Below are 25,513 nucleotides of genomic sequence, written 5' to 3'. Positions count from 1 at the left end.
CTTCTATTTGGTTGTTTTTTTTAATTATCAAAATCAATAAATTAGAGAAAGAGCAATAGCACATATATAAATAAAAATAAATAATACTAAGTTGTGCTAAACAAAAATTGGAATTGAATTCAATAAAAAAAAGTAAAAAAGTAAAAAGTAAAAAGGTCAAAGATCTTATCGCCCACATAATTAATTTTGCTTTTGCACACTAATCAATACATTAGAGAAATATCACATAACTTTTTTAGCTATTTTGGACTTATTATACATCTAGATTTGACTCATTTGAGGGTGAAAAATGAAAAACCAAATCTCTTGTGATAATGCCAAATCTCTTGTGACTATTTTGGGATTACATATTGAAACAATTTAATTTAAGGGGAAAATAAATAATCACAATAATAATAATAATAACAAAAGTTACAGAAATAGTTTGTCAAATATCTCACGGAGGATATTCCCCCAACTTGGCTCAGTTAATTTTTTTAAAAAAAGATAAACGTCTCATCAATTGAGATCATAGTGATCTATGGACGAAAATCAAACCTTCACATGTATTTTAAATATTGTTCATACACCTCAACAATCGGGAATCCATACACCTCAACCACTGGAATTCCAGTTGATGGGATGTCTGGCACTACTGTATTTTTTTTTTAAAAAAAAAACTTTTTCAAGTATGATTTGTGTAATCATGCAGTACGGTCCAATCATAAGGAATCAAAGATGGTGCAACTTGCAAAGGGCACGTGACTTTATGTCAAAGGCACGTGCGGTCATGTCAGTCGTCATCTAGCTGGCTTTGCTTGTAGACTCTCTGTTACGCTAATCAATCAAATAATAAGCAGCTAGCGCTCTACCAATCTCTCGTCCTCTCTTTAAAAAATCCTCTTTATTCTATCTCTCACTACTATCTATCCTTCTACGTACAGGAGCAGAGCACCATGTTCAAGATCGGATTAAGGTCTGTTTCTCTCTCAATCCATACATACATCTTTCTGTACGATTTGATTTAGTACGTTTTTCCTTCTCTGCTTCCATTTCAATCGCGATGAGTTTTAATCTTTGTTTGTGATTCTTTCATCTTTTCTTGCCATGCCATACGCACCCAGTACGGTTACTATAACTCTATAGCTTGCTCTTGTTTAAAACAGTAAAAATGCCGCCATTGCAAGAGCTCGGCTCGCTGGGATCTGTAACAGGGGATTCTCCACCGAGACTGGAAGGTTTGCGTCATATTATTCAGTTTTTTTTTTCTCCTTTTTCTTTCTTTCTTGTAGTTAACTAGTTTTGTTTCCCACGTCGAATTGAGATAACCCAAACGAGGGATTCAGTCTTTCACATAAACATGTTTTGTAGGTTTAAGAATCAGTTATGACGACTCAAGAAGAATAAGTCTTACGAACCTTTTATCGAAAACAGACAATATTGATTTGTATGATTTGAGTTGAATTTTCGAACAAAGCTTCAATAGATTTGGATTTTAATTGGGTTGCGTACGATGATACAAAATGTGTTACATATATGATTTATTAAAGAAAAAAGGCCCATCACTTTCCATGTAATTGTTAAATAATCAGAATGTCGGTGTTCAGAATCGCCACACCCCATGTGCAAAAGCCCTTTTCAATTAATGGCCTCTTTATTTCGTTACTGTGTGATGAACACAATGCTCCAATACTAACCAATACCTGCCATTGATTTCTTGCTTTTGGATTTATCTACTTTTTTGTGTTCAAACGTCACTTTTGGGAATGTGGAGGTTACTACTAACCAATCTAATCAATATTTTGATTTTTTTTTTCTTTTGTCTAAGACAATCTAGAGATTACTTGTTGAAGAGTAGTTGGGATTCTCTGTGACCAAACGAGTAATTCTGGGATTTTTCTTGTCCATTTCACATGACCTTGGAGTGAATTAAAAAAAGAGAAGGTAGTCCTGAAAGCATTTTGTATGTCACTAGTGATCGAGAAACACATGTTTAGAATCACTTGGCGAAACCCTTGTTGATTATCTCTCTTGACTTAGGACATACGGTGTCCGAGGTTAGGAGTTCGAATCAATTAGTTAAGATATTTCTTTTGTGAAATTATGGTTCTATGGATTTGTCCCACTTCCAAGCCCCCACCTATATGGGCTTTAGTTCAGTCTTTTTCTATCGCTGATTTAGCGTGGGTTGTTCTAGCTGCCCGAGGTTTACGCCCACTTAGTCCAAAAGGCATGATGGGTGGTTCCAATTACTAAAAAGAACAAATGTTTAGATCATTTTTGGATTGTAAAACTGATGCTGAAAATATTTTCTTGTACTTGACGTAGCAAGTTAGAGGGCAAGGTGGCACTGATCACTGGAGCAGCTACTGGAATTGGCAAAGCAACGGCAGAAAAATTCATCCAAAATGGTGCTAAAGTTGTTATAGCTGATATTCAACCTCAACTCGGCCAAGAAACCGCGAAAGAACTTGGACCGAATGCTGCCTTCATCGCCTGCGATGTCACAAAAGAATCAGATTTATCCAATGCTGTTGATTTCACCATTTCCAGACACAACCAACTTGACATCATGTACAATAATGCAGGGATAGCCTGCAAAACTCCTCCAAGTATTGCAGACCTTGATCTTACGGTGTTCGATAGAGTCATGAACATCAATGTCCGAGGAGTCGTGGCTGGAATTAAACATGCTTCTCGTGTCATGATCCCGCGTAAATCTGGCTGCATTCTATGCACGGCCAGTGTCACAGGAATATTGGGAGGGCTATCTCAGCACACATATTCTATATCAAAGTGCACTGTCATTGGCATTGTTAAATCTGTTGCAGCTGAGCTATGCAGGCATGGGATCAGAGTCAATTGCATTTCACCTTTTGCGATTCCAACTGCTTTTGTGATGGAAGAATTGACTCAGATTTATCGAGGAGTTGACACTTCACGGCTTGTGGAACTTATACACAAGGCTGGAGCATTAGAGGGGGCAAAATGTGAGCCCTGTGACATAGCCAATGCTGCACTATATCTTGCATCTGACGATGCCAAGTATGTTAACGGGCATAATTTGGTCGTCGATGGAGGTTTTACGTCATCCAAGACTTTGGGGTTCCCTGCACCAGATCAGATGCAGTAAATTCTTTACTGCCAAACATGATTTGTGAGGTTTTAGCTTTTTTTTTTTCATGGAAGTTAAAAGGAAATTGCATTCTTTGTAAGTACAAGCCTTGGTTTCCTAAAGACAGTATTCTAGCATGTCATCTAGAAAGTGGGCTATTGCAGGCCCAAGAAGTTTTGAACCAGCTCTCATCTTTTAGCAACTTTACACAGCGAGACTAACAATTTATGGTTTCTGTTCAAAGAATGAGGACGACTTTGCAAGTATTTATATCAGAGTTGGGTAACAAACAGTCACATTATTAGAGCAGTCTATATGTGCAAATTGCAGATGTGCAAGAAGTAAGCTCTAAAAAAGAGGGTAATCATAGCTCTCAGTCACTGAAATGTGCAACCATTTTGCCTTAAGGAGAGAAAAATAACACTCTGCTGATCTATCAGTGCATGATAAAGAGAATGAAGGATCTTGTTGATCAACTCAGAGGCAAATTTACAGAATGTATCCAGATATGCGATCAGAATTGTTCTAAAACAAGCTTAGAGTGACATACTCAAAGTTCACGGAGAATAGCGATATGACATCGAACTTAAGGAAAGCTAACTAAATTGAACAGGACCAGCATAATAATTAGCCTGCTAAACAGTGCTTAGTTTGTATGAAATTTTACCTTCGAAGTGGTCAAACAACTATTCTTGCTCTATCCGTTGAGCAATTAAGTTTACTGCAGCATTTGCTGATGAGAATGCCCCGTGAAAGCTTTCTTTATAGGATATAGATTCCAAATCTCGAGCTATCTTCAACAAAATCTCACCCAAGTCAGTCTGTTTGTCTAGCAAAGATTCATAGTATGATTGAGCAGCAACCTTACTGATTTCCACATTAGTTTCCTCAGGGCAGTACTCATCATCCAACCACTTATGCAGAGTAACCCTGAGCCATTCTGATTCCTGAACAGAGGGACACTTTCAAGCTACATAACATAAAGGCAAACAACAACAAAGTCCTTAAAATTTTCTTTTCAAAAAAAGAAACAGCTAATTGTCCATGAAATTTAGTTATTTTAGGTTTAAATTGAATGTGAGCCATTTGAAGCTTAATGGCCTACTTTTTGATCAGTGAAGATACTTATCTCTGTGTTTCTTTAGATTAATGCTACTGATTTAGATAATTGAAATTTTCAGGAATGGTTATATTTGGGAACCCATATATTTGGTAGACGTTAGTTGCTCTAGGTAAAAGAACTTATTGAATGCAATCCAAATTTCTTAGTTCTTACATTAGTTAATGAAATTCTGACTCCTGTTAGGTCTAAAATAACTAGTATTCTACAGATATACAACAGCAAGATCTTGGAAAAAATTCCTAGAGTTAATAATCTAGGCAACACATAGATCATTCCATTTCCTAATTTTGCAAGCAATTTCATGAACAATCAGAAAGAAACTTGTCCCACAACCCCATATACTACTTTCACAAGCCAAATGAATCCACGTACAATCAGCTTTTTCACAAACACTATTCATGAATTATCTCAACAAACCCCAAAACTCAAAGCATTCACTTAATTCAGCCCCAATTGTAGTATGACCACTGCCATTCTAGACCCTAGAAATTTCATGTTCATAGAATATTAAGCTGAGTCATTATGAAACTCTCAAAAATTTACTCTCTGTCAAAGAAATATTTTCCACAATTACAGTGCATGCTTCAACATAGTGCACTTGCAAGCACACACGCACCCACAAATTGCAACGGTTAGCAATCATCTGGCTAAAGAACTTCACAGTTAAACAATGATATCTTTTGTCTGAATCGACCTGTTATTAGATGGGCTGTGAGGTGTGAACCTATTTGGGAAAAAATGTTAAGATTTGGATAGTCAAAATTATACATGAATTTCATATAAAGGCAAAAACAGCTGTAATGTAAGTACTAAATCCACAATCAGATATCTGCCTTTCTAATGTTGAACAATTCTAGCAACTTGAAATCTATAGAAGGGTTGATAACCAAAGACATCCTAAAAATCAAACTCAGTAATTTTATAGCTTCCCTTGTCCTAATTAGTAAGAAACTTCTGAATCTACTCAAATTCAAATACAACTATTCCTAATTAGCAAACCCCAGATGATGATATATACAATTCAAATCACTGAATCAGTAATCACCTTCCATATCTAGCGACTATGTTTTCACCAAAATCAGGTAATCCCACAAAATCTTGCACTTTAAACTCAGTTGTAAAGGGAATGTGATAGGGTTTACACGAGTTCAAGAAGATGTACCTCCAATGCCTTCGAAGGGAGCAACCAGTGGTCTGGGACCCTAAGGTCCTCAACCACAAGGCCCTCTTCATCTTCTTCGCTGATTTGTATGCGTGAAGTAGACTGAGACCTGAGAGAACGGATCGGTTTGGACGAGATCGGAAATTTAAGGGAGGGTTTGGCAATTGCGAATTTTAAGCAAGGAATGCGATTGCAATTTGCGATCGTTAGGTTCGCGCTCGAGAAAATTATGGAAGCCATTACTTCCACTACTTTTCCTTGCTCTGATTCGATCTCAAGAGATACGAAGGAAGGAAGGAAATGGAATGATGATTTAATGGCGGGAAAACAGTGGGCTTTTTTCCAGCGATGTCGGATAAGGGATCGTCTGGCAGGATAATCCTACATACGTTGCCGTTTTGACTGCCTATATAATGTTTTCTTCTTTTTTCTTTTCCCAGAAATGCCTCTCCTTCCCGCAGGCGCAGGGTGTTCGCATAGAATCCCATCATCAACGATTTCTGAATTAAGAAATTTTATCTACAAAATGCCCAAAACAAGATTCTCGTCAGCGCTTCGACTTCGATGCAAGTCTGAAGTTTCCAATTCAGACTCAGAACCACGTAAGAGAGAAAGTATACATAGAGTAGTGTTCTTATAAAAAAAATTTTCATTTTTTCCATTGATTTTTAGGCACTGATTCACTGAGTGGCGCTTCTACGCCCGAGATTCGGGTTTTCATGAGGAAGAAAAGAATAAAGAAAGAGTTCGAAGTTGGAACTGAACAGCCAAAAGTAACTATACATCTCTCTCTATACATGTTCTTTAAGAAGTTAAAATCTGTGCATTTTTTTGGCCTGATTGACTTCTTATTCCATGTTACAATTTCTGGGACCTTTTGATAGCTCAGTCTGTAATTGGGTATTATCTTTCAATAAATTTGGCAGAGAGTGTTTTTCGTTATATCTTATAACATGTTTTGGAACAAGTACATTAGATGACATACAATACTTGGAGTTTCTTAGGCATAATCTGAGAAGAAATATCAGGCTCTACAAGTGCATATTGATTTGAGTGAAACATTGTAGTCTTAGATAATGTTTTCTATGCAGCAATGTGGTCTACCAGACATTGAAGAATTTGCATATAGAAAAGCAAATGGATCTGTCAAGTCCAGTGAGTGCCTTCTCTCGACATGCTATGATGACTTGTAATCTTAATGGGGGATGTTCATTCATGCATGCACTGCTGCCTGTTTGTATAATTTCTCTTGCTCATATGACGGTAGATAAAAGTCTAGACTCACTGGCTTTATGTTTGACAAGCTTTGGAGAAAGATTGGATGCTGTGAGCATGTATTTGGCATGAAACACTAGGGAGTTAGGACAACAGTGAAGAAGATGAACTGAATCAGAATGAAAAATAGTATTGCTGTTACCGTGACGATATGCAATGACTTTAGTTGTTCAATGCTGTTCAGAAAGTTGTATTATAGTTTTATCTTTCTTTTTCTATTTAAAGTTTAAAGCTTGGTATATACTCCATCCGTTAAAAGGTCCATTGTGTTTTGTAAAATGTAATACTATTTGTGATTCCAACTATCTCGAGTAGCAAGTGCTCCTTAGCTTTGCAACATGGAAATGCTGAGTTCTTTCTGTAACTTGCTATTTTTTATTTCTAAAACATAGATTTCTTGTCTTAAGTTTGATGAAAAATATTTTTCTTTTCTATCCGATAGTTTACAAAGTCAGGAAATGACAAATATTCAACGTTTCCTTTTCTTTGTGGACTTTTGATCATGATTTGAGAGACACAATGGGGAAACAAGTGTCGAAAGAGAAATATTTACCTTTCCACTTGGAGTCAACATGAATTGTATAGTTTGGCTTACTTGATGGGATGATTATGCTTACAACACATGGTTGGAGTGGTTTTTCTGTTATTATTATGGATGTCCATTTTGAGAAATAATCTAATCCTAGAATAAATATGATATGAAATAATGAACTTTTCTCTCTCTCTTGCATTTACTCTTTGATTCTTATTCCTTTACACATGCGCTCTCCTGCTAGAGGCACGGTGGCTTTGTAGATATTCCATGAGATCATGGAAAGTGTTTGAATTCTATTAGTTTTGATGTAAACTAGCAACTTGTAAGTTGCAATTGGACAACAGTTTAGTGCACTTTTGCTTCCTGGCCTAGGAATTTTCTCATAGAAATGCTTCTGCAGAACCCTCCACGAAGGTGCTTCCAGAGGGAGCTATAGTAGCTTCTGCTATGAAGAAAGCAGGTAAATGCAGAAATAGTTTGTGGTTGTCAACTGTTCTTCTTTTAGCTAATGAAGGAGAAGGTAGTTTCATACACAAATTTCTGTTTGTTTATGGTGGTTAGTTTATACAAAGCAATTATCTGTGACTCCCGCTCTTGGTGGAAATTGTGTTCCTAATTGGAATAATGAACTATAAACTATGTGGTATAATTTTTCTGATGAGTTCTTTTGTACAAGATAGCTCAAAAAGGGCAGGGGAAGCCATATTGGATATTTTTATTTGCATCCCTTTTCATGCAATACAGCTTAATATGGCAACCGGTCCATGCAGTTAAAGGCAGTTGCCAGTTCTTGCACCTTGTCACACATAATTACCGAAACATGAACTTGATGTTCTCGTACTGATTGCTGTTTTTTACTCATACTGCAGTTAATCGTAGAATGTTATATTTGCAGAGACAAGAAATATAATATTTTGATCTCTTTCATAGTTGAACAGATCCTGTTCACAAGTATCTTGCCATGGAGGCGAAATTGGGAATGGGAATGCTGAAAGCAGCCTAATCCCTCTATTTCTAGGATTTGACCGTGTGAGTTGTGACCCCTATTTTGTGGTGAAGCAACTTTACCACTAGGCCACAGGTTCTTCCTTTCCATATTACAGTATCCATTTATGCTCTGCTTTTCAGGATTCTGCTGGTAGATATGGGTTTGCAGTAACGTAATAGTTCGTTGGCTGATATGTCAGTTGGCTTCTGTTGAGTTGATCTCTGATAAAATGGCAATATCAAGTCCCCATTTATGATGCATACTGGTATTTGAATCGATGGCCTTTTAAACCTAAAGAATACTAAATGATGCTTCTTTCGACATACAGGGGAACCACCTGCAAACTGGGAAAGAGTACTTGAAGGCATTTGCAAAATGAGATCCTCTGAAGATGCACCAGTGGACTCTATGGGATGTGAGAAGGCTGGCAGTTCTCTTCCTCCCAAGGTATAATTCTTTATTCTTCTGAATCTGGTTATGTTTGGTTGAAGAAAGAACTTATTTACTTAAGGAATTTGAGAATGTCTTTATTAGCTGTGAAGGTAACAATGCTGGAGCAAAGTTTGCAATAGAGTATATAATTATATAATGTGCAATACTGTAGTTGTTTCATTTTTTTGGCTGTATTTAGTGGGGTTTCCTCTGTCATGATAGTTTGGATGCCTTTACTTAAATTTCTTGGTTTACAGCGTGTTCTATGTTCTTTTTTTTCCTGCTAGGATTACATCTTCTTTTTATGTTCATTTGTACTATTGCACGACGGAAGTTTGTTATATAGGGTAAATTCTCTTTTAGCTAACACTGTGATGAGACTGCCTGTCAAATAGCTATCAAGCTTGCAGTACAAATGTGTCATTTGAAGATATATTTGTACATCTGTTGAACTGTTCTTTCTGTTGGCTCCCAGGAACTTTGGTATCAAAATAGGTCTCCTGTCTTGTGTCCCTAATCTATGGGAGGCCTATAACCATGCACGGCTATTTCTCCTCTGGCTTTCACTTAACAATTTTTCTTGGATCATGGTATAAATCTGTGCAAAAATACATTTTATATTTAGCAGATAATAATGTTCTTTGTCTTGAGATTTGATAGATGGAGGCCAAGAAAGAATAATTGCTTCCTATGTTCTTATTGAGCATCTCAATCCTTACGTATATATTTGTACTATGGATTTATGCATTGTGAAAAGATTTGTTAAAGTAGGAAGATTTACTGTGGTGTTAGTTTGGTTCAGCTTTTATTTACTCTGTTCTTTTCAAATTTAGGAAAGAAGATTTGCTGTGCTTGTTTCTTCACTTCTGTCGAGCCAAACCAAGGACAATGTAACTCATGGTTAGTTCTTGCTGCTACAAATTTGGTGCTGCTGACAAAGATAGCTAGTTCTTATTGGAGCATATGTGATAGATTCTTGGAAATCTCTTACTCTCCACAGATGAGGCGGTCAGTATTAAGCAGAAAATGAGGTGGTCAGTACTAAGCAGAAATAGCTAGTTCTTATTGGAGCATATGTGATAGATTCTTGGAAATCTCTTACTCTCCACTGATGAGGCGGTCAGTATTAAGCAGAAAATGAGGTGGTCAGTATTAAGCAGAAAAGAGTATCTACTTTGAGAAATGAAAGTAAAAGAACTGTAGTTTTTTCTAGAGAGCACTGATGACTAATGAACAAGGTGTCGAGGACCATATCTGAGCTAAAACACAATAAACTCTGCTGTTTGATGGACTGTATCTGAGCTAAAACACAATAAACTTTACTGTTTGATTAGGAAAACTAGGACATGGAAACAAGTTAGCTGGATGAAAGAGTTCAGGGTTTCAAAGTAAGTGTAAACTTGGGCCATAGACTTGCTAATCACACTGTTCACAAAAGTTACTTTTGATGTGCAGGAGCAATCCAGCGCCTCCTGCAGAATGGCCTGCTTACACCTGATGCCATTATCAAAGCTGATGAAGCAACCATCAAAGGATTGATTTATCCGGTAAGTCTTTCTCAGGGTTTATGAAGTAAATGCTTTGTATTCTTAAAATGGATTTGAGTAACTTCAGACTCAAGGACAAACCTGATGGATTAACATTCTTACAGAGGCATTTGATTTCCTGAAATTGATGCTTATTGTATTCTTTTGTAGTTATGTCAGTTTAGTAAGTAGATCATGAAACTCATAGTGGTTTTCTCTTTGATTTTAGGTTGGATTTTATACAAGAAAGGCTGGTAATTTGAAGAAAATTGCTGAGATTTGCCTCAAAAAGTATGATGGAGATATACCTAACTCATTGGAGGATTTACTGTTACTTCCGGGTATAGGTCCTAAGATGGCTCATTTGGTAGGGTTTCATGCTTAACCTCTGTGATTTTGTTTTTTGGAGCTTCTCAAATTCTTCAATTATGGGGATTTAGGTAATGAATACGGGATGGAACAATGTTCAAGGGATATGTGTAGATACTCATGTGCATCGCATATGCAATCGGCTGGGATGGGTTTCCCGACGTGGCACAAAACAGGTATCGCCCATGGTGCATTGATGACCACTTATAGATGTTTCCTCGACGTTTATGGACTTGAATGTGTTCTTAAATCTTCGACTCCTGTGACTTGCTGGCTAGTTTGGAAGGAAAGGAACAACAGAATCTTTCAAACAAGGAGAATAGTATTGAGTAATTTTGGTTACATGGCACATGTCAAAATTTCATCACAGTATCAGATTAACTGTCCTTTGTCGTGTCACTGATTCACCTTGGTGCACTTCCAATAAAATTTCTTTGCATTCGCAAAAGGGAGCCAATGCTTTCTTTTTGACACAATTGTTGTATGATGATCCTCCTTTTTCTCACTCCCCATTAATGACATTGCATTTGTTTCCAATCTTTTTGCTCTTACTAGAAAACTTTGACCCCTGAGGAAACTAGAGAGGCGTTGCAACTGTGGCTTCCGAAGGACGAATGGGCTCCAATTAACCCTCTTTTGGTATGGTTCCTGTTCTGTCTGTCCACTATTGCTAAATTTTTTGAACTATTGCTGATTAGTATCTCACATAGCCCTTTTATACTAATGAACCACCCAATCGCCTTGGTTTGTAAATGATAAACAGAAGTGGCAAGAACTTCATTGTCAAGATTACCTAATGATTGCACTTTTGCACTTGTGGACTGGACTTTATAACCCTTTTTTGCTACTTTTCTGTTTGGATTATTCTCTTTGTTCTGAGCAAGAAGAATATTGCAGAGTCTTTAGTCAATTATGTTGGTGTTAAAAGCTTGGAAAATAATTTGCCTTGATTTCTTGAACTGCTGCACTAATTGATATTCTCTTGAATTTTGATGCTTCAATTTTGTGCTTATTACTGTTATTGTCTGGGACTTGGATTTAAACAGGTTGGATTTGGACAGACAATTTGTACTCCGCTTAGACCTCGCTGTGGAATGTGTGGTGTGAATGAGTTCTGTCCATCTGCATTCAAGGATACCTCGAGCCCATCGGCCAAGCTCAAGAAGTCTGGTGTGAGCGAGAAGCTTTGACTTGGTTTTAGCCATTGGAAAGGGAATTGTTCTCTCATTTTGCCTCCAGGTTTGCTTTCTGCTTGAATTGTAGCCTCCTGGGGCTGACTTATCTTTGGTTTCAATATCCATATACTGCTCTCTTCTCATATCAGTTGTTGTGCAGTTTGAAAGAACAATGGCATTTGCAAATGCATACCGGAACAGAAGCAACACCGAATTAGGATGGATTGATTTTGGGAAAAAAAATACTTGTTCTTACTATTGTTTCCATTAGCATTTGAATGTAGAGATATAACGGCAAATGCGACAACCTGAAGAATTGCACTTCAATAGTTCTGGTTGGTAACACTGATTATATGCCTGAAATTTGAGTACTATGTATTTACTTTTCTTGGTTTGTAGCCAAAGATGTTAGAACAATCATGCGGAGAATGCAAAACTATCAATCGACAGCTTGTGCTCATGGGAGCACAATCTATTCGGCCAGAGTTTAGACCCAATTTGGTTGTCAAAAATAAATAGGCCTGTGGTGTGGTTAAGAGTCACAGAGCCAAACTAAAAGTCTAAAACCAAGTCAAGTAGTTCTGCATTTACTGGGATGTCAAAACTAATACTGCGTGGTATCCAAAAACTGGAGATCTCTGCTGGACTAATTAAACCCTAAATCTGACAAATGGAGAACTCACTTGCAGCAAACTTAGGTTTCAATCCCTTTAGGTCTTACTGATCAACAGAAAACATAAATTACTTTTATTCAAAATCAAATTGTGGCTATCTTCATGAAATGTGTTCATGATGGCATACACATTAGCCGTATCAAAACATTTATTAAAGGGCACACAAAGCATTCATCTGTAGACGCGTCCAGATTTTAAGAACAAGTTACGCTATTGCAATTCAGTAACATGCATCAACAAACCTTTCCAATCGTAGAAACAAGTTCATGAAGTCGATGTAAGCAACACAGATGATGTAACTTAAGCTGTCATTATTCCATAGGCACAGTATCTGGTGAGTTCAAATCTCGCTCGTCATTGTCCTCCTTCAGGCGGATGATTAACCTTCTCGCCATGAACCCGAAATCCCTGCATGAAGGAAACACACAAACTATGGCAAATTAACGCATATGTAAACAAAAAAAAAGATTTAAGTTGAAATCCTGATCGTTTTTTTTTCCTTCCTTTTTCAAATTTCAGGTTTCCAGGAGATGCAGTTTTAGGCATTGTTACTTAACTGCCACGGGTAATCTCCAAGGAGCATCATTTCCCCTTCATTATCCATGTAGGTCACATGCCACCCACTGGTCCCTTCTATCAAGCTTCCTTTGAAATCAAACAGATGGTCAAGCTCACAAACTAGTTCATCATACCCCTCAAAAAGTGAGAGATCAACTGATCTTCTTAGAACAGTTCCGCACTTTTGCACCTGAAGAAAATGACAGAGTTCTCTTAGAATCGGCATCTGAAAGAAATTGGGTTAGTCATTTTAAGATTGTGACATGGCAACTTCAAGGAAGAAATATTCGGCACAACGTCATATGATGCCATATAGCTTCAACCTTCAATTGAGTTCCCTGGATGAGTTTCTTCTGATATTATGGTTTTTGAAGTTTGCTACAAAATTCTCCAAAGAAACATTTCAATAGTAGTTCAATCAAAACAATTCATCCTTAATAAGATGAAATTTTCTTTTACCTTAATACGACTCCTGTTAGTGACAAAGCAGCAGTTGTTGCATTGTTTTCTTGGACCAATCAAAGAGACAGACTTGGATCGCTCAGAAAGCTGGATGCCTTCAGAGACACTTGATTGAGACATTGGAGGAACAGAACAAAGACTTTCACGCTCACTGGAAGTGGCGACTTGTGGTGAAGGGAGCTCCGGTGGACTATGCAAATTGACACCAAAAACCATGCATCTGCTGCCACCATTTAGTTGAGCAATTTGAACTTCATTTGCATCCTTCAGTTCCAAAGCCCTTTGGTCATGAGAACTAGAATTTGCAACTGACGAGTTACAGCTTACAACAGTGTTGACAAGTCCATAAGAGATGAATGTAGGGAGCCAGTGAATAGAAAGATCCACATCTGCTGTGTTCCCACCAGTAAATGGCACCTTGCTGCCTTGATAACAGTAAAGTGAGTCCTGCACTGCAGAGTGCAGCTGATTTTCCAATCCTATGTTTTTGTGATTCCCATCAGGATTTGAGGGGGAAACCATATTTAGCATTGATGGTGGTTTTGGTACATCCACTATGTTAATACCAGCTACCGCACTTTCTTGACCTTGCAAGACCCCTGAGCCACTTTGAGATCCAAATATTATTGCATTTTGCTTTAAGTCTGATAGAAAAAGAAAAATCTAGAAACTTAAATTGCAAATAATTTGATAAACAGGAATAATCTTACACGACAATGATATCTATCTTAAAATGTAGGCAAAGAAAGTACCGGGGCACAAAACAGATGACAAGCAAGAAGTACCGACCTTCCTCAACAAAATAGGGAAGTGTATGTGTTGACAAATCGGAAGGACGTGGCCTCTTTTGTGGGAGTTTATCAGAATTACTTGTAATGTCAGTGAAGTCTATCGGCTCAATGTCCCAAGGAGAAACTCGTTCTGGACGCACAACGGCATCTGATGTAGCATCCCAGTTGACCTACAAGGGTTTACAAGTTAGCAAAAGTAAAAGAGAATAAATTAGAAAATAAAAAACCTAATGGAAAGATTGGAAAAGTAATACATAAATCATAATTCACCAAAGAGGATGTTACCTTGAGACTTCTCCATCCCGATTCAGGCCACCTAATGGGATCAACAACTTCAATACCAACAACAGTGCCTCCATATCTAGTTCATGAGTGCTTAAATAAGGTTAAAAAGAACTAAAAACAAGGATTTTTTTCAGCTAACAAACTTAGAGTGTGTTTGGATTGAGGGATTTGGGGGGAAGGGAAGAGAAGGGAGGGGAGGGGGAGAGAAGGGAAGGGAGGGGAAGGGGGATTATTTTTCCCTCTCCCATGTTTGGATAGATAAAAAAAGGAAGGAAGGAAAATTTGTTTAATTTACTAATTTATCCTTATTTTTATGTTAAAATATTATGTACAAGGGTAAAATAGATATTTAACTCACAAATGACTTAATTAGTAATCCCTTCCCTCCAAATGACTCCATTTTGGAGAGAAAGAATTTTAACAAAAATTTAATGAAATCTTCCTTCCAAATCCCCTCAAATCCCTCCCCTTAATTTTTAATAAACTATCCAAACAAGAGAATTGGAAGGAAACTCTATTTCCCTTCCTTTCCCTTCCCTCCAAATCCCTCAATCCAAACACACTCTTAATCTGCCCTTGCAGTTGTAGCACGCACACAAATATAAAGTTACTCACTAATTCCTTTAGCTCAAAGTGTTATGTTGGTACAAACTACAGTAGAATCCCATTCAGGGGTCCACAAATTCAGTAACTAAAAATGAATGTATTTGTAAGAGTAAAAGCAGTAGTCACAAATGGTCCGTAGGCTCAGCTTAGTTACCTCTTTTCAGCACATTCTTCACCTTCAAATTGCATTTTGAATCTTGTCCCAATGGAGTAGTCAATTTCAGCAGACTTCATGTAGTGGTCGAAAGGAATGATAAATTCAGCAGGACTGGTCCTGCAAAGGAATATGAATAATTTCCTTTGAGCTTGGTAACATATAGATGTGACATCCAACATACCGTCAAATGTCTACCATAGCTTACCATGGTCGGTAGTAGACGGAAAACATTGTGCCAGTTGACATGGCGTGGAAAGCGCTGGCAAGAATCCCATGTTGCATACTGTGGCCGGATATTACAGATGTAGATGCATTGTTCAGTAGATTTGTTGCACGACGAATCCCAACACGAAGTTCTCCATTTTTCCCTCTGGAAAAAAAAGTTCACTTATTTCAGCTACAAAATAATAAGATGTCATGAAATATCTCTACAAAGTTATAGCTCACGCCCATACATAGAGCAAGTGCTCACACACTCACATCATGAAAAACTAAGAGAGAGAGAGAGAGAGAGAACCTTAAGAAGATAAATGCATCCCCAGCAACCAGTTTCTTTGAAGTGACAAATGTACTCCAACCACTAGTAAGTAAGTGACGCTTTGGCTGGCCTACATTGTTCAAGAACAAAAAAGCAGCTAAAAAACTCAGATAGCTGCTGTGGGGAATTGTTTCGGCTGTTGAGTTAGAAAAAAAGGTGTGAAAATCACTTTCTAAACCAAAAGATAGTTTATCAGAAACACCACAAGCAGAAGTAAACATCAAAGACTCTGTTGAACATGACAGCTTAATAGAAGGAATCATTCCTGATTGAATTAAGATAGATAACAATCCATTCAGTATGACAACATTGCACATACTAGCACATGACATATTCACAGAGCAATCAAGCAGGCCTTGGTTCATCATATATTTTTACAGAGAGCTTGAAAGTGGTGGCTGGAGGCCATAATTATTCTATTCACGATGAGATCAGATCCTTTTATCCCTTTGGTTAGCATCTTAGTGGATGAAGGCAATAATATAGCTGTTTGACAACGAAGATGAATAAAAGAAAAGGAACTCACTTAACATTGTAATATACTTAATTAGGTAGGTGCCTCCATAAGAAGCCTACGTTTTGTGCATGTAAAATGCCATGAACATTCATTTTATTTATACAGTGTCATAAACTGATGATATTATTAAATTATTTAAGCTCTAGAGGCTCCAACTCTATAAGGGACAAGCAAAAGATACCGCGATATATATGGCGAAAGTGCCATTCGGTTCCATGCAAGTCTTTTGCAACAAGTTCCTGAAAAGGGGGTTGCAGAGAAAGGTCCTGCAACAAAACATAATAGATGTCAATGAAATGGCTCCTCGCCAGATTCTTCAACATGCAGTTTGCTTTATAAGTGAAAGTATTCCACATGAATGATTAGATTATCTTGTAAGTTTTGGGCATGTGCCTGATAAAAAGAAGTTATCTTGATGTTCCTTGATATTTCAAAAAAAGACTTGAGCGAGATAAACTTTTTAGCAGTAGCAAATAGCAATATTCTACTACAGAAGCCTATCCAGCTTTGGACATGTCATTCATCAGTTATTGTGGCCTTTATAAGAAGTAAAGAAAAAATACAGCAAGAGAATTCACCAGTTGCGGAAGACACTCGTCAGCATGTCTCTTTGGAATAGAAAATCCACCATGTGTGTTTGTGTCAGATGGAGTGAGTTTCTTGCTGAAGGAACATGCACTAGTACTCCAAGCCAAACATAGAGGATTTCCATCCTCCAAACTTAGCTCATCTTGCTGCAGGGAACGTAAGCATTAGCTGTGTCTGGATTACTCATGGGAATAAAAAGAGTATTGGGAAATATAGAACAACGAAATGATTCAAGACCATCACTAAAATTTTGAATGCACAATTTATAACACAAAGCTCTACCAACAAAAACATCTGGAAATTGATCAAGCAATGAAACAATTGAGTTTAGCTCTTGAATTTACATTGGATAAGAACATAAATACCATAGTAGTCAAAGTGGCTAACCTTTGCAACTGGAAGCAAAGTAATTTGTGCAAACACCTCATCAGTTGTAACTTCAGCCTGCAAACAACAATGTATAATCAAGAATACCCTCACATGTTAATGAAATAAATTAAAAAGCAAAGCCTGGATACTTGTAAAGTTGTAAATCATTCCCTTAATTTAGAGCAGCTGATTTGATACACTACTTAATTAACTTAAGCTTCCATTGCAGTCTTTCTATTTTTATAAAGATGCATCTCCTTGTTTTAAACCATGTCATCAACTCGTAGAAAAAGACAAGAAAAAGTAGAAAAAGACATGTATGGATGCAAAAGAGGAAAAAATTGATTGAGCATGCTACCCCATCAGATTTAAGTTTAACTGGAATGAATGCTTATTGAGCATCCCAATCCAAACATAGTGAAGATTGAAGAAAGTTAATAGAATGGGACAGAAAAAATGAAAAGAAATACAATACCTTAAGTTGAACAAAGACCACCTTGCAGAGAATCTTAGAAGGTAAATTATAGATAGGCATTTCCATTTGAACGTCTTCGTTTGTGTATGAGGCAACCTGTGGTAATTCAAATGAGCAAAAATATATTTGATGCAACAAAAAATACATCACTAGTGTAGAAGAATCTCAATCAAATGCTTGACCTGTTTTAGGCATATAACGTAAGGAAGCGCAATTGAGACAAGAGCGCCATATTTTGCAACAAGTAAATCTTCTAAAAAGTGTTATTTCCGTTTGTTAGAACATTACTAGTTCATTTGACACGTTTAAAATGGCATGAAAATTGAAACCCAATTTGCATCCATAAAAGCTCAGCCCACATTAGATGATTACATTAAATTAGTATATAAGGAGGCCCAAAAAGGTAGGAGCAGAGGAAGAAAAAACCTGTTCCATGTGACCTTGTGGAAAGTAAAAAACCATCTGCCCAACACGTGGAACGTGAACAGTAGGACCGGCGCACGCGTGCCACAATTCAAAGAACAGGTCATCTGATATATAACAAGCATTAAAACAAAGCACAAACAATGTCAATTGATAGCAGAACATGAAAGATCATTTCGGGCTATGCTAGTGATGGATTAGAAAGGGAATGTGATCAGTTAATTCAAAATTGGACAAATGGTTTTGAGACTATTTCAAGAATATGTTTAATTTGCAAAAATTTGTTGTATGAATGATATTTTTATTTCCCAATGTAGTAATATTGGGGTATAATTGAAAACCAAATAGAATAGTGAATAGGAATCTTTGCAATAATATTCAGAGTCACCAAGGAAAAAACAAGAATATCAATGCCAGTTCCAAATTAGCATTAGTACTTGTAATTCATTCATTTCCAAACTTACCTGAGTGTCTTAAATTTAAGATTTAACTAAACAGAACACGACTCTGTTCACAAAAAATGGGGTAATAACAACACGCATTTGAGATATAACACAAATATGAAAGTAAATGCAAACAATGAGTACACAGTGAAAGAATTGGTTGACATTGATAAGACCTCGCTTTCATGCCTAAACCCTAATCTATTTTGGGTTAGAACAAGATTTTACTCTCAAGTCTCAAGCACCAGTTAATGAACAAAAAACAGTATAAATCAGAATAAAGCAGAATATAGCAAAATTCGAAATAACAAAATAGGATAAGGAACATGTGAGCGAACAAAAAAATCAGAGAAAAAAAAGGTTATGAAATACTGTAAATCGCCTTTGAACTCTGATAAAATGAAAAAACAAAATCTTCTGAAAAAGGGAAAGAGAACCTTCATGAGGCTCAATGGAGTCAAAAACGTCACCTTGATTGTTCAGAGGAGGCAAGCGTTTTCTGTTTTCAGCAGCAACGTTACTGTATATTCTCGTCCCTTCTCCATCCATTACAATCCCCATCTCACACACAATTTCTTTCTAAAAACAGATTGAGGAAATGAGAATGGGTATGCAAAAGAAGAAAGAAAAAAGAAGGAGCTGCATACAAGAAACAAGATAGAAACAGAGGCTGCTGTAATAAAAAGACGACAAAAAGAAAGACAGAGAGTACTAGAAATCGCGTGTCCTCGTGTCCATCCACGGAGCGCTCAATGCGACACATAATTCCTGGCTTTCTCCTAGTCTCTATTCACTAATCGCACCCGCACTGCCACCTCACAACACAACCCCTCCAACAAACTCTGTATTTTTTCCCTCCCTCCCTGAAACACTCACTCTATTTGCATTTGGGTTTGCGTTTGTGCTTGTTAAATTGGGTGTCTGAGTCTTCTGACTCTGTTTGTCTTGTTTTGGTTCTCCTATGACTGCCTGCCTAGTGTTGTACACTGAGAATTCTGAAATCCAAAAGGGTATGGAGTGAGTGGCGATGTTTGCTACTTTGTTGCCGATATCTACTATGCGCTTTCATTGCCTACATTCACACGCATGCACGGCCGTATGCTTGTCTCTCCTTCCTGGCCTTCTCCGCCCCTTTCTTTTATTACTCCGTACGCGTTCAGAGGTAAAAAGGACAGGAGCATGAAGTGACTGGCGGCTCCTTGTCGGATTTTCGATGGCCAGGTACATTACCGTCAAGACTGAAGTTAACGCCGTCGTTCTCTGCTGCACCATCGACCTGCAACAAAGGCAGGCAGGTCCCGACAAAAATGGTGACACGTCGGTGTGGATCACCGTCAAAAGATAACACGTGGCGCTGTGTGATGGTTTTGATTGAAATTTGAATGGGCTGTTACCGTTACACCCCCTGGGCTTCTTTTTTTTTATTTTGTGTCAAGACTTGGGCCGAGATTGAGTTCTGGGCCTTGGTTGAGGCCATATATGGTCCAGGCCATTGAAAATTGGGCTCACTTGGCCGACATTGAGTTCTGATTAAACCTTAGTCAGAGATGTCCGGGCCGAAAGTTATGGGCCTCATCCGAGCATATTTAAGGTCCAGACCATCAAATTTGGGCTCACTAGACCGCAGTTGAGTAGCTTTACTCCAAAATGTTTGGGCCCAATGTTATGGGCCTTGGCTGAGGCCGTATATGGTCCAGACCATTTCTAACGAATTAAATAGTCTGTTGTTTAAGGAAAAGTACTTTTATGGTGGAGAAGAAGCATATAATATATGCTTTTGAGCTGCTAAAAGACAATAACTTTCTGAAATAAAAAGACACAAAGAATCTCTTAACATAGTTTTGTCTTAAAAGTATTCCTGTAATGATTACTTAATCATATATTTGATCATACCACTAGTACCATGTTCATCTATTCCCTCCCTCTGGAGCCTCTGATTATCTTCTACAAATTCCAAACAAACAAAACATCGTCACTGGCCCTTTTTTTTCCTTCCTTTTTCTGTTACTTTACCTCAATGTGACTTCTATAAGTCCCTACAAATAATCCAACTCCAGTTACCAAGACTCTGTCTTTTGGTGGATCTTCATATATATATATATGTATGTATGTATGTATGTATGTATGTATTATAAAGAACACCCCAAATGCATAGTCATGTGATACAGTTCATAATCACCTAGCAATCTTTGTCCCTTAGCAGAATTTTTCAGATCTGAATTATCAAAACAGGGCCCAATATCTCTTTGACAACTAGAAATTCAGACCCCACCACTACTTTCTCTCACTTGACACCCTTTTATGCCTTAATCATGGCTTCCGCACATTCATTCTCCACTTAACATATCTCTCTCTCTCTCTTTCTTCTCCAGGGACACATTTATTGGAGAATTGATTATCATCATCATTCAATGGCTCCTTTTGGGTCAATTTTGATGCTCTTCATTATGGTTTATTTCACTTCACTTGCACTGGCATCTCCAGCAATAGTACATGTACAATTCTCTACTATATCAGCTGCTCCTGCTGTCCTGCCTGGTGCTCCTATGGCTTCTCCTTCAGGTTTGTCACCTGACATTGAACCTTTATTTCCTACTCCTGTGTCAACTCCTCCAAGTGAGTCTTCACTGCCTATTATTCCTTCAAGTCCAAGCCCACCAAACCCAGATAACATGTTAGCTCCTGGACCTGAATTGGGGGCATTCCCACCATCAGGAGCTCTGCCCGCTTCTTCCTCAGTTTCATTAGCATCATCAGGACCTGTGAGTTTGATTTTCTTTGTTGGGTTGCTGTATTTTTGCTTAATTCATCTTTCTGGTATGTAAGGTATTGGTGGTGGGCAGCTTCAATTATTGCCGCTAGTGGTTCCACTTTCTTTCTTTTAATTGTTTGTAGATGTCTTGTTGTGTTGTACTATGGTTTAGTGCCATGGTAGGTGAATGAAGTGTAAGGCACTGCTGCTGCTGAGCTGTGATAGGATAATTTTTCAGATTTTTAACCATAGATAAAGATAAAGTTGTCACTTGTTCTTGTACAATAGTACCTGGGGAGTGAATAATGAGGGCATTTGAGAATTACATGATGGTAATGTCAATTTTCTTTTACTGATCTTATCCTTGTTCTGGTATTATGTTTTTACTCTATCCTGCCAGAATATATAACAAACCTGTTTCTTTTCCTTTCTTGCTTTAAAACTGGAAGGATTAATGTTATTTGGTCAATGACTAAACTTATCCTAACTTAATCACAAAACTGTAAAGCATTACATGATCAAATGAGGCACAAAAATAAACTAATGTCCAGTTATACACAAAAGATCCAAGTGAATTGGTAAACTCTATACGTCTCATATGATGCACATGAAATCTTGTGATTACAACTCAACCTCCCAGCTGGGGGTATCCCAACTGCTGGGACGCCTATCAAGCATAATAGTTCCACAGGTCTATACAGGATTGCTATAGAAAAGGTTATTGAACTGAATACCATTTAAGAAAGAAAAATGTGTGCCAAAAGCAGATAAGGATATTACACATGGCAGGAAGGGTAGAGACATTAACAGATAAACATTCCTTAGTAATTAGTATACTAAGTTTCTGTGCACACTATTACAGAAGCTACATTATACATATTAATCTACTTGACAAGCAATCTATATATCTAGAGGGTAAGAACAACAGGCTGAGAACTAGCAAATCTGCCAAAAAAATTCCACTTTAGTTTGCTGAACTCAAATGGAGACAGTTTCATAGGAGAGTCTCTAGCAATGCTCTTTCTCAGCTTCAGATTCTCCTCCTTGAGTACATCCACGGCTACACTGAGATGTCTAATTACATCCCTTTTCTCTTCATCTTTCTGCAGAAGTTGATCCCTCTGAATTCGGTTCTCTTCCTTGAGTTTTTCTATTTCCTCTCTCAATTTTGCCACCTCATCATTGCAAATCCCACCTGAAACTTTACGAGTTCTGGATCCTTCAAAAACTTGGCTTTCAATCTCCAGTTTATCATCCTCAACTTCTCTTTCATCATCAATTTGGACTACATCTTCCGGTTCAGGATCATCAACTTCTGACAGTTCAGACTCAGCAGACTCTTCAGTATCATAATTCTCAGAGAAGCTACGATAAATTTGTCCCGGGATTGTTCTGAACTTTTCAGATTGGGACTTCATTATAGAAATTGGGGACAAAAAGGTTTTCTGGAGGCGAGCCCCAGAATCAGACTTCACTAGATCATATCGCTCTGCTAAAGAGCGATGAGCCCGATAGAAATCTTCAACCATGCTGATTAACTCTGGCCTTTTCTTGTAGTACATCTCTGCACGTTGGGCAAAGGAATCTGCATCTTCCTCGATTAATTTCAGCATTCCCTTTGTCTTCCTGTCTAGCTCTGCCATGGCAAACAGTTGAGACTTGAGAGACCATACAAAGACTAATGCAACAAGGGATTGATGAGGTACCATTACAAAATTCATAGAGGTTTGATTCTCTAAAAACAATCATTTGCTAGGAAAATTTTTAATTGCATTTCTGACAATTAAGTGTTCCCCAGTCCCCACAGCTTGTTTATGGAAAACAATAATCACACAGCTGTCAGGGAGATTTGAAATAGTAATCCTCATAAGATTATTTCATATAGAATGTTCTGATTCACCAACTTCTACCGTTAGAAAAGCAGGAAGAACATGAAATAATTTAAAATCAACAAAAACAACATCAGGGCCCATAACAATATGGAGAGGAAAATCAGAAAGAGACCATGGTCCTACCGACCTTAAGCTTGGGTGGGCTTTGATAAATGGCTTAGAGAGACTCTCACTAAAAGGAAGGGCTTTGTTAGATGCCTAAGAGAGATTACCACTGAAAGGAAACAGCATAAAATTTGCATTGTCTGATGGTGTTACCGCCCTCTACATGGCAAACCATTATGTTGGAACACCAACCATTTTCTTACCCCAATTATATTCCACACAATCGTTACTTATGGTCATAGACCATAGTAACCAGTTCCACAAGAGGAGGATAAGAACCCATTTAATCCAATTCTCAGTCCCATCCTTTCTCATCCTAGACTACCACTCCATCACATCAGTGGATCCCTCCACCATTTGCATCCTTCGCATAAGTTAACGTGGTAGCCCTGGCATTACGGGTTGCTTCTCAGCCAGCACAGGTATAGGACTTGAGGGGTTTATCTAACAAATCTTAAATTATAGTTCTTGACCTTATGACATCACCAAAAAATCTTAATTTTTATTTCTGGATCCTCTTGATGCTAACAACAGAATGCATAATTGGGTGATGATATCCATAGGCTAAAACAACATAATCAACAAGGCCTATGTGCTAGACCCATGCTGGTCCACTTTAACTGAAAGTAATTTCCTTTGTCTGCTTGAGACAAGGATTAGATTCATGATGAAAAACATAATGATTTTCCTTGTCTCTAGATCAGGAAAGACTTATTTATCCATAGAAATAATCAACCCCGACACGGCAAAAACCATTCTTTAAAAGTTGGTTGGCTAGAAATGTCATCAAAACAAATAAAAGTAGGCAATAAACAACCCAAACAACTGGAATATTCCAAAAACAACATTCTCCAACGGTTGAAGAATCAAAGAACAGGACATCTCAACAATGAGCATGAAATACAAATTACAACCTCTATAAGCTAAAAACAGGGGGTTTACCAGCAAGAGTGGACTGGAGCCACATTGATCGTCTTGACCTCTTGTGAGTCTCAAGCCACCACCAGTGTGATGTTTCCTTCCCAATCATTTCCACCATCTTCACTGCTGATTACAAAACAACCTTCAATAAATCAGACTCAACAACCTTCAATAGATCAGACTCTTAAGAAGGGATTGAAAGATCAACTGTGTTAAAAGCCTGTTATTTTAGTTGACTAAAATGGCCTCACTAACAGTGCAATTTTGCTTCAAATTATTCACTCTGTGATTCAAAGAAGCAGGAATATGCTTGTCATTTTATAGAACCAGAGTGCTTAGAGGGCTAATTTAGTCATTCAGACTACAAGCCGGCCACAGAGGGAAGTTTTCAATTTCAAAACGCCAAAAACAATTTTAAAAAACCGTCCAAATAAAAAAAAAAAAACCCCAAAAATGGTAAAACAAACGCCAAATCGGCAGAAATGGATCCACTCCAAATTTTCACAGATTTAGTATTAAATTACAGCAGATATGATAGTAAATATACCCTCGCCAGGAAAAAAATAATAATAATAATAATAATAATAATTTCAAAAATCAAAGTTAGAACTAGGAACCCTAACCATCGCACAAACACCGGATTTGAAGCTTATGCATATAGAGAAAGTGAGGGAGCACCTGATTACTCCTCGTTTTCTTCTTCGTGGAGACGACAATGGAGGAGCAAGCGTCCTGTCTTTAACTCTCTCGCTCTCGCTCTGCGTCTCAACTGCAGTGGAGCGGTATACAGAGGAGAGGCGAGAGGCTGTATGTATGTATGTATATGAGATGGATCAGAGACTTCGAGTTTGAACACACTTCCTCCTGCTTTCAAACTTCTGGGTTGTTTTGGATTGTAGCTTTGTCTAATGAGATCAATACACGTGTACCTAGAGTTAATCGAATGCAGGCCTCGAGGCCGCGGAATGGAAGGATTTTAAAATATCGTCAGTGTATATTGACGAAAATACCCAAATACTGTTTATTTATGATATGGTCAATCCCAACTATGAATTAGGGATGACAAAACTCTATCTGGTACAGATGACTGAATTTTGTCCGATCTTGATTAAACCAAGTTTGAACGTAAGTTATATATTCAAAATCTAAGTCCAAACATAAAATTAAAAGTCCGATTTAAAACTGAATCCGGGATCAAATACATAAATTTTTGTTCAGTTTATTTATCCAGACCTCAATCTAAATTCGATTATTGTCCAGTTTATTTGTCCGGATTTA

General features: G+C 37.6%; 6 protein-coding genes across 9 annotated transcripts; 3 read left to right on the top strand and 3 right to left on the bottom strand.

The window, feature by feature from the left end:
• The first annotated feature begins 816 nt into the window (after positions 1-816).
• On the top strand, positions 817-3,278 carry LOC119982986 (zerumbone synthase-like). Its single transcript, XM_038826620.1, has 3 exons — positions 817-955; positions 1,146-1,217; positions 2,308-3,278. Exons 1-3 carry the CDS (start codon positions 936-938, stop codon positions 3,110-3,112), a joined length of 897 nt encoding a protein of 298 aa, XP_038682548.1. The 5' UTR covers positions 817-935; the 3' UTR covers positions 3,113-3,278.
• On the bottom strand, positions 3,150-5,725 carry LOC119982989. The gene is made up of 2 exons (XM_038826623.1): positions 5,380-5,725; positions 3,150-4,041 (listed from the first exon to the last, which is right to left on the bottom strand). The coding sequence occupies exons 1-2, from the start codon at positions 5,617-5,619 to the stop codon at positions 3,781-3,783; spliced, it is 501 nt and encodes a 166-aa protein (XP_038682551.1). The 5' UTR covers positions 5,620-5,725; the 3' UTR covers positions 3,150-3,780.
• Positions 5,256-13,000, top strand: LOC119982983 (endonuclease III homolog 1, chloroplastic-like). 3 transcript variants are annotated; one of them, XM_038826617.1, is made up of 13 exons: positions 5,256-5,299; positions 5,820-5,981; positions 6,052-6,152; positions 6,471-6,534; positions 7,590-7,649; positions 8,506-8,624; positions 9,443-9,509; positions 10,065-10,156; positions 10,365-10,502; positions 10,576-10,680; positions 11,060-11,143; positions 11,551-11,743; positions 12,873-13,000. In XM_038826617.1, exons 1-12 carry the CDS (start codon positions 5,281-5,283, stop codon positions 11,692-11,694), a joined length of 1,155 nt encoding a protein of 384 aa, XP_038682545.1. In that variant the 5' UTR covers positions 5,256-5,280; the 3' UTR covers positions 11,695-11,743; positions 12,873-13,000. The 3 variants fall into 3 exon arrangements, with proteins under 3 accessions (XP_038682545.1, XP_038682543.1, XP_038682544.1); XM_038826615.1 differs by lacking the exon at positions 12,873-13,000 and adding an exon at positions 11,840-12,083; XM_038826616.1 differs by lacking the exon at positions 12,873-13,000 and adding an exon at positions 11,829-12,083.
• On the bottom strand, positions 12,404-19,223 carry LOC119982982 (auxin response factor 2A-like). The gene is made up of 14 exons (XM_038826614.1): positions 19,036-19,223; positions 18,126-18,229; positions 17,700-17,795; positions 17,243-17,299; positions 16,846-17,001; positions 16,449-16,533; positions 15,730-15,820; positions 15,418-15,582; positions 15,210-15,329; positions 14,450-14,525; positions 14,163-14,334; positions 13,371-14,017; positions 12,911-13,101; positions 12,404-12,761 (listed from the first exon to the last, which is right to left on the bottom strand). The coding sequence occupies exons 1-14, from the start codon at positions 19,124-19,126 to the stop codon at positions 12,665-12,667; spliced, it is 2,148 nt and encodes a 715-aa protein (XP_038682542.1). The 5' UTR covers positions 19,127-19,223; the 3' UTR covers positions 12,404-12,664.
• A 1,664-nt stretch (positions 19,224-20,887) lies between these two features.
• On the top strand, positions 20,888-21,676 carry LOC119981614 (classical arabinogalactan protein 26-like). Its single transcript, XM_038824686.1, has one exon. The coding sequence runs from the start codon at positions 20,977-20,979 to the stop codon at positions 21,388-21,390; it is 414 nt and encodes a 137-aa protein (XP_038680614.1). The 5' UTR covers positions 20,888-20,976; the 3' UTR covers positions 21,391-21,676.
• A 359-nt stretch (positions 21,677-22,035) lies between these two features.
• On the bottom strand, positions 22,036-25,130 carry LOC119981613 (protein NETWORKED 3C-like). Of its 2 annotated transcripts, none has more exons than XM_038824685.1 (3): positions 24,914-25,130; positions 24,257-24,358; positions 22,036-22,953 (listed from the first exon to the last, which is right to left on the bottom strand). In XM_038824685.1, exons 2-3 carry the CDS (start codon positions 24,351-24,353, stop codon positions 22,226-22,228), a joined length of 825 nt encoding a protein of 274 aa, XP_038680613.1. In that variant the 5' UTR covers positions 24,354-24,358; positions 24,914-25,130; the 3' UTR covers positions 22,036-22,225. The 2 variants fall into 2 exon arrangements, with proteins under 2 accessions (XP_038680613.1, XP_038680612.1); XM_038824684.1 differs by having other exon boundaries at positions 24,257-24,361; positions 24,914-25,128.
• Between the last annotated feature and the right edge of the window lie 383 nt (positions 25,131-25,513).

Source organism: Tripterygium wilfordii, chromosome 17, assembly GCF_013401445.1.
Source record: "Tripterygium wilfordii isolate XIE 37 chromosome 17, ASM1340144v1, whole genome shotgun sequence".
NCBI classification, from domain to species: domain Eukaryota; kingdom Viridiplantae; phylum Streptophyta; class Magnoliopsida; order Celastrales; family Celastraceae; genus Tripterygium; species Tripterygium wilfordii.
This window is presented reverse-complemented; position numbering and strand designations above follow the sequence as displayed.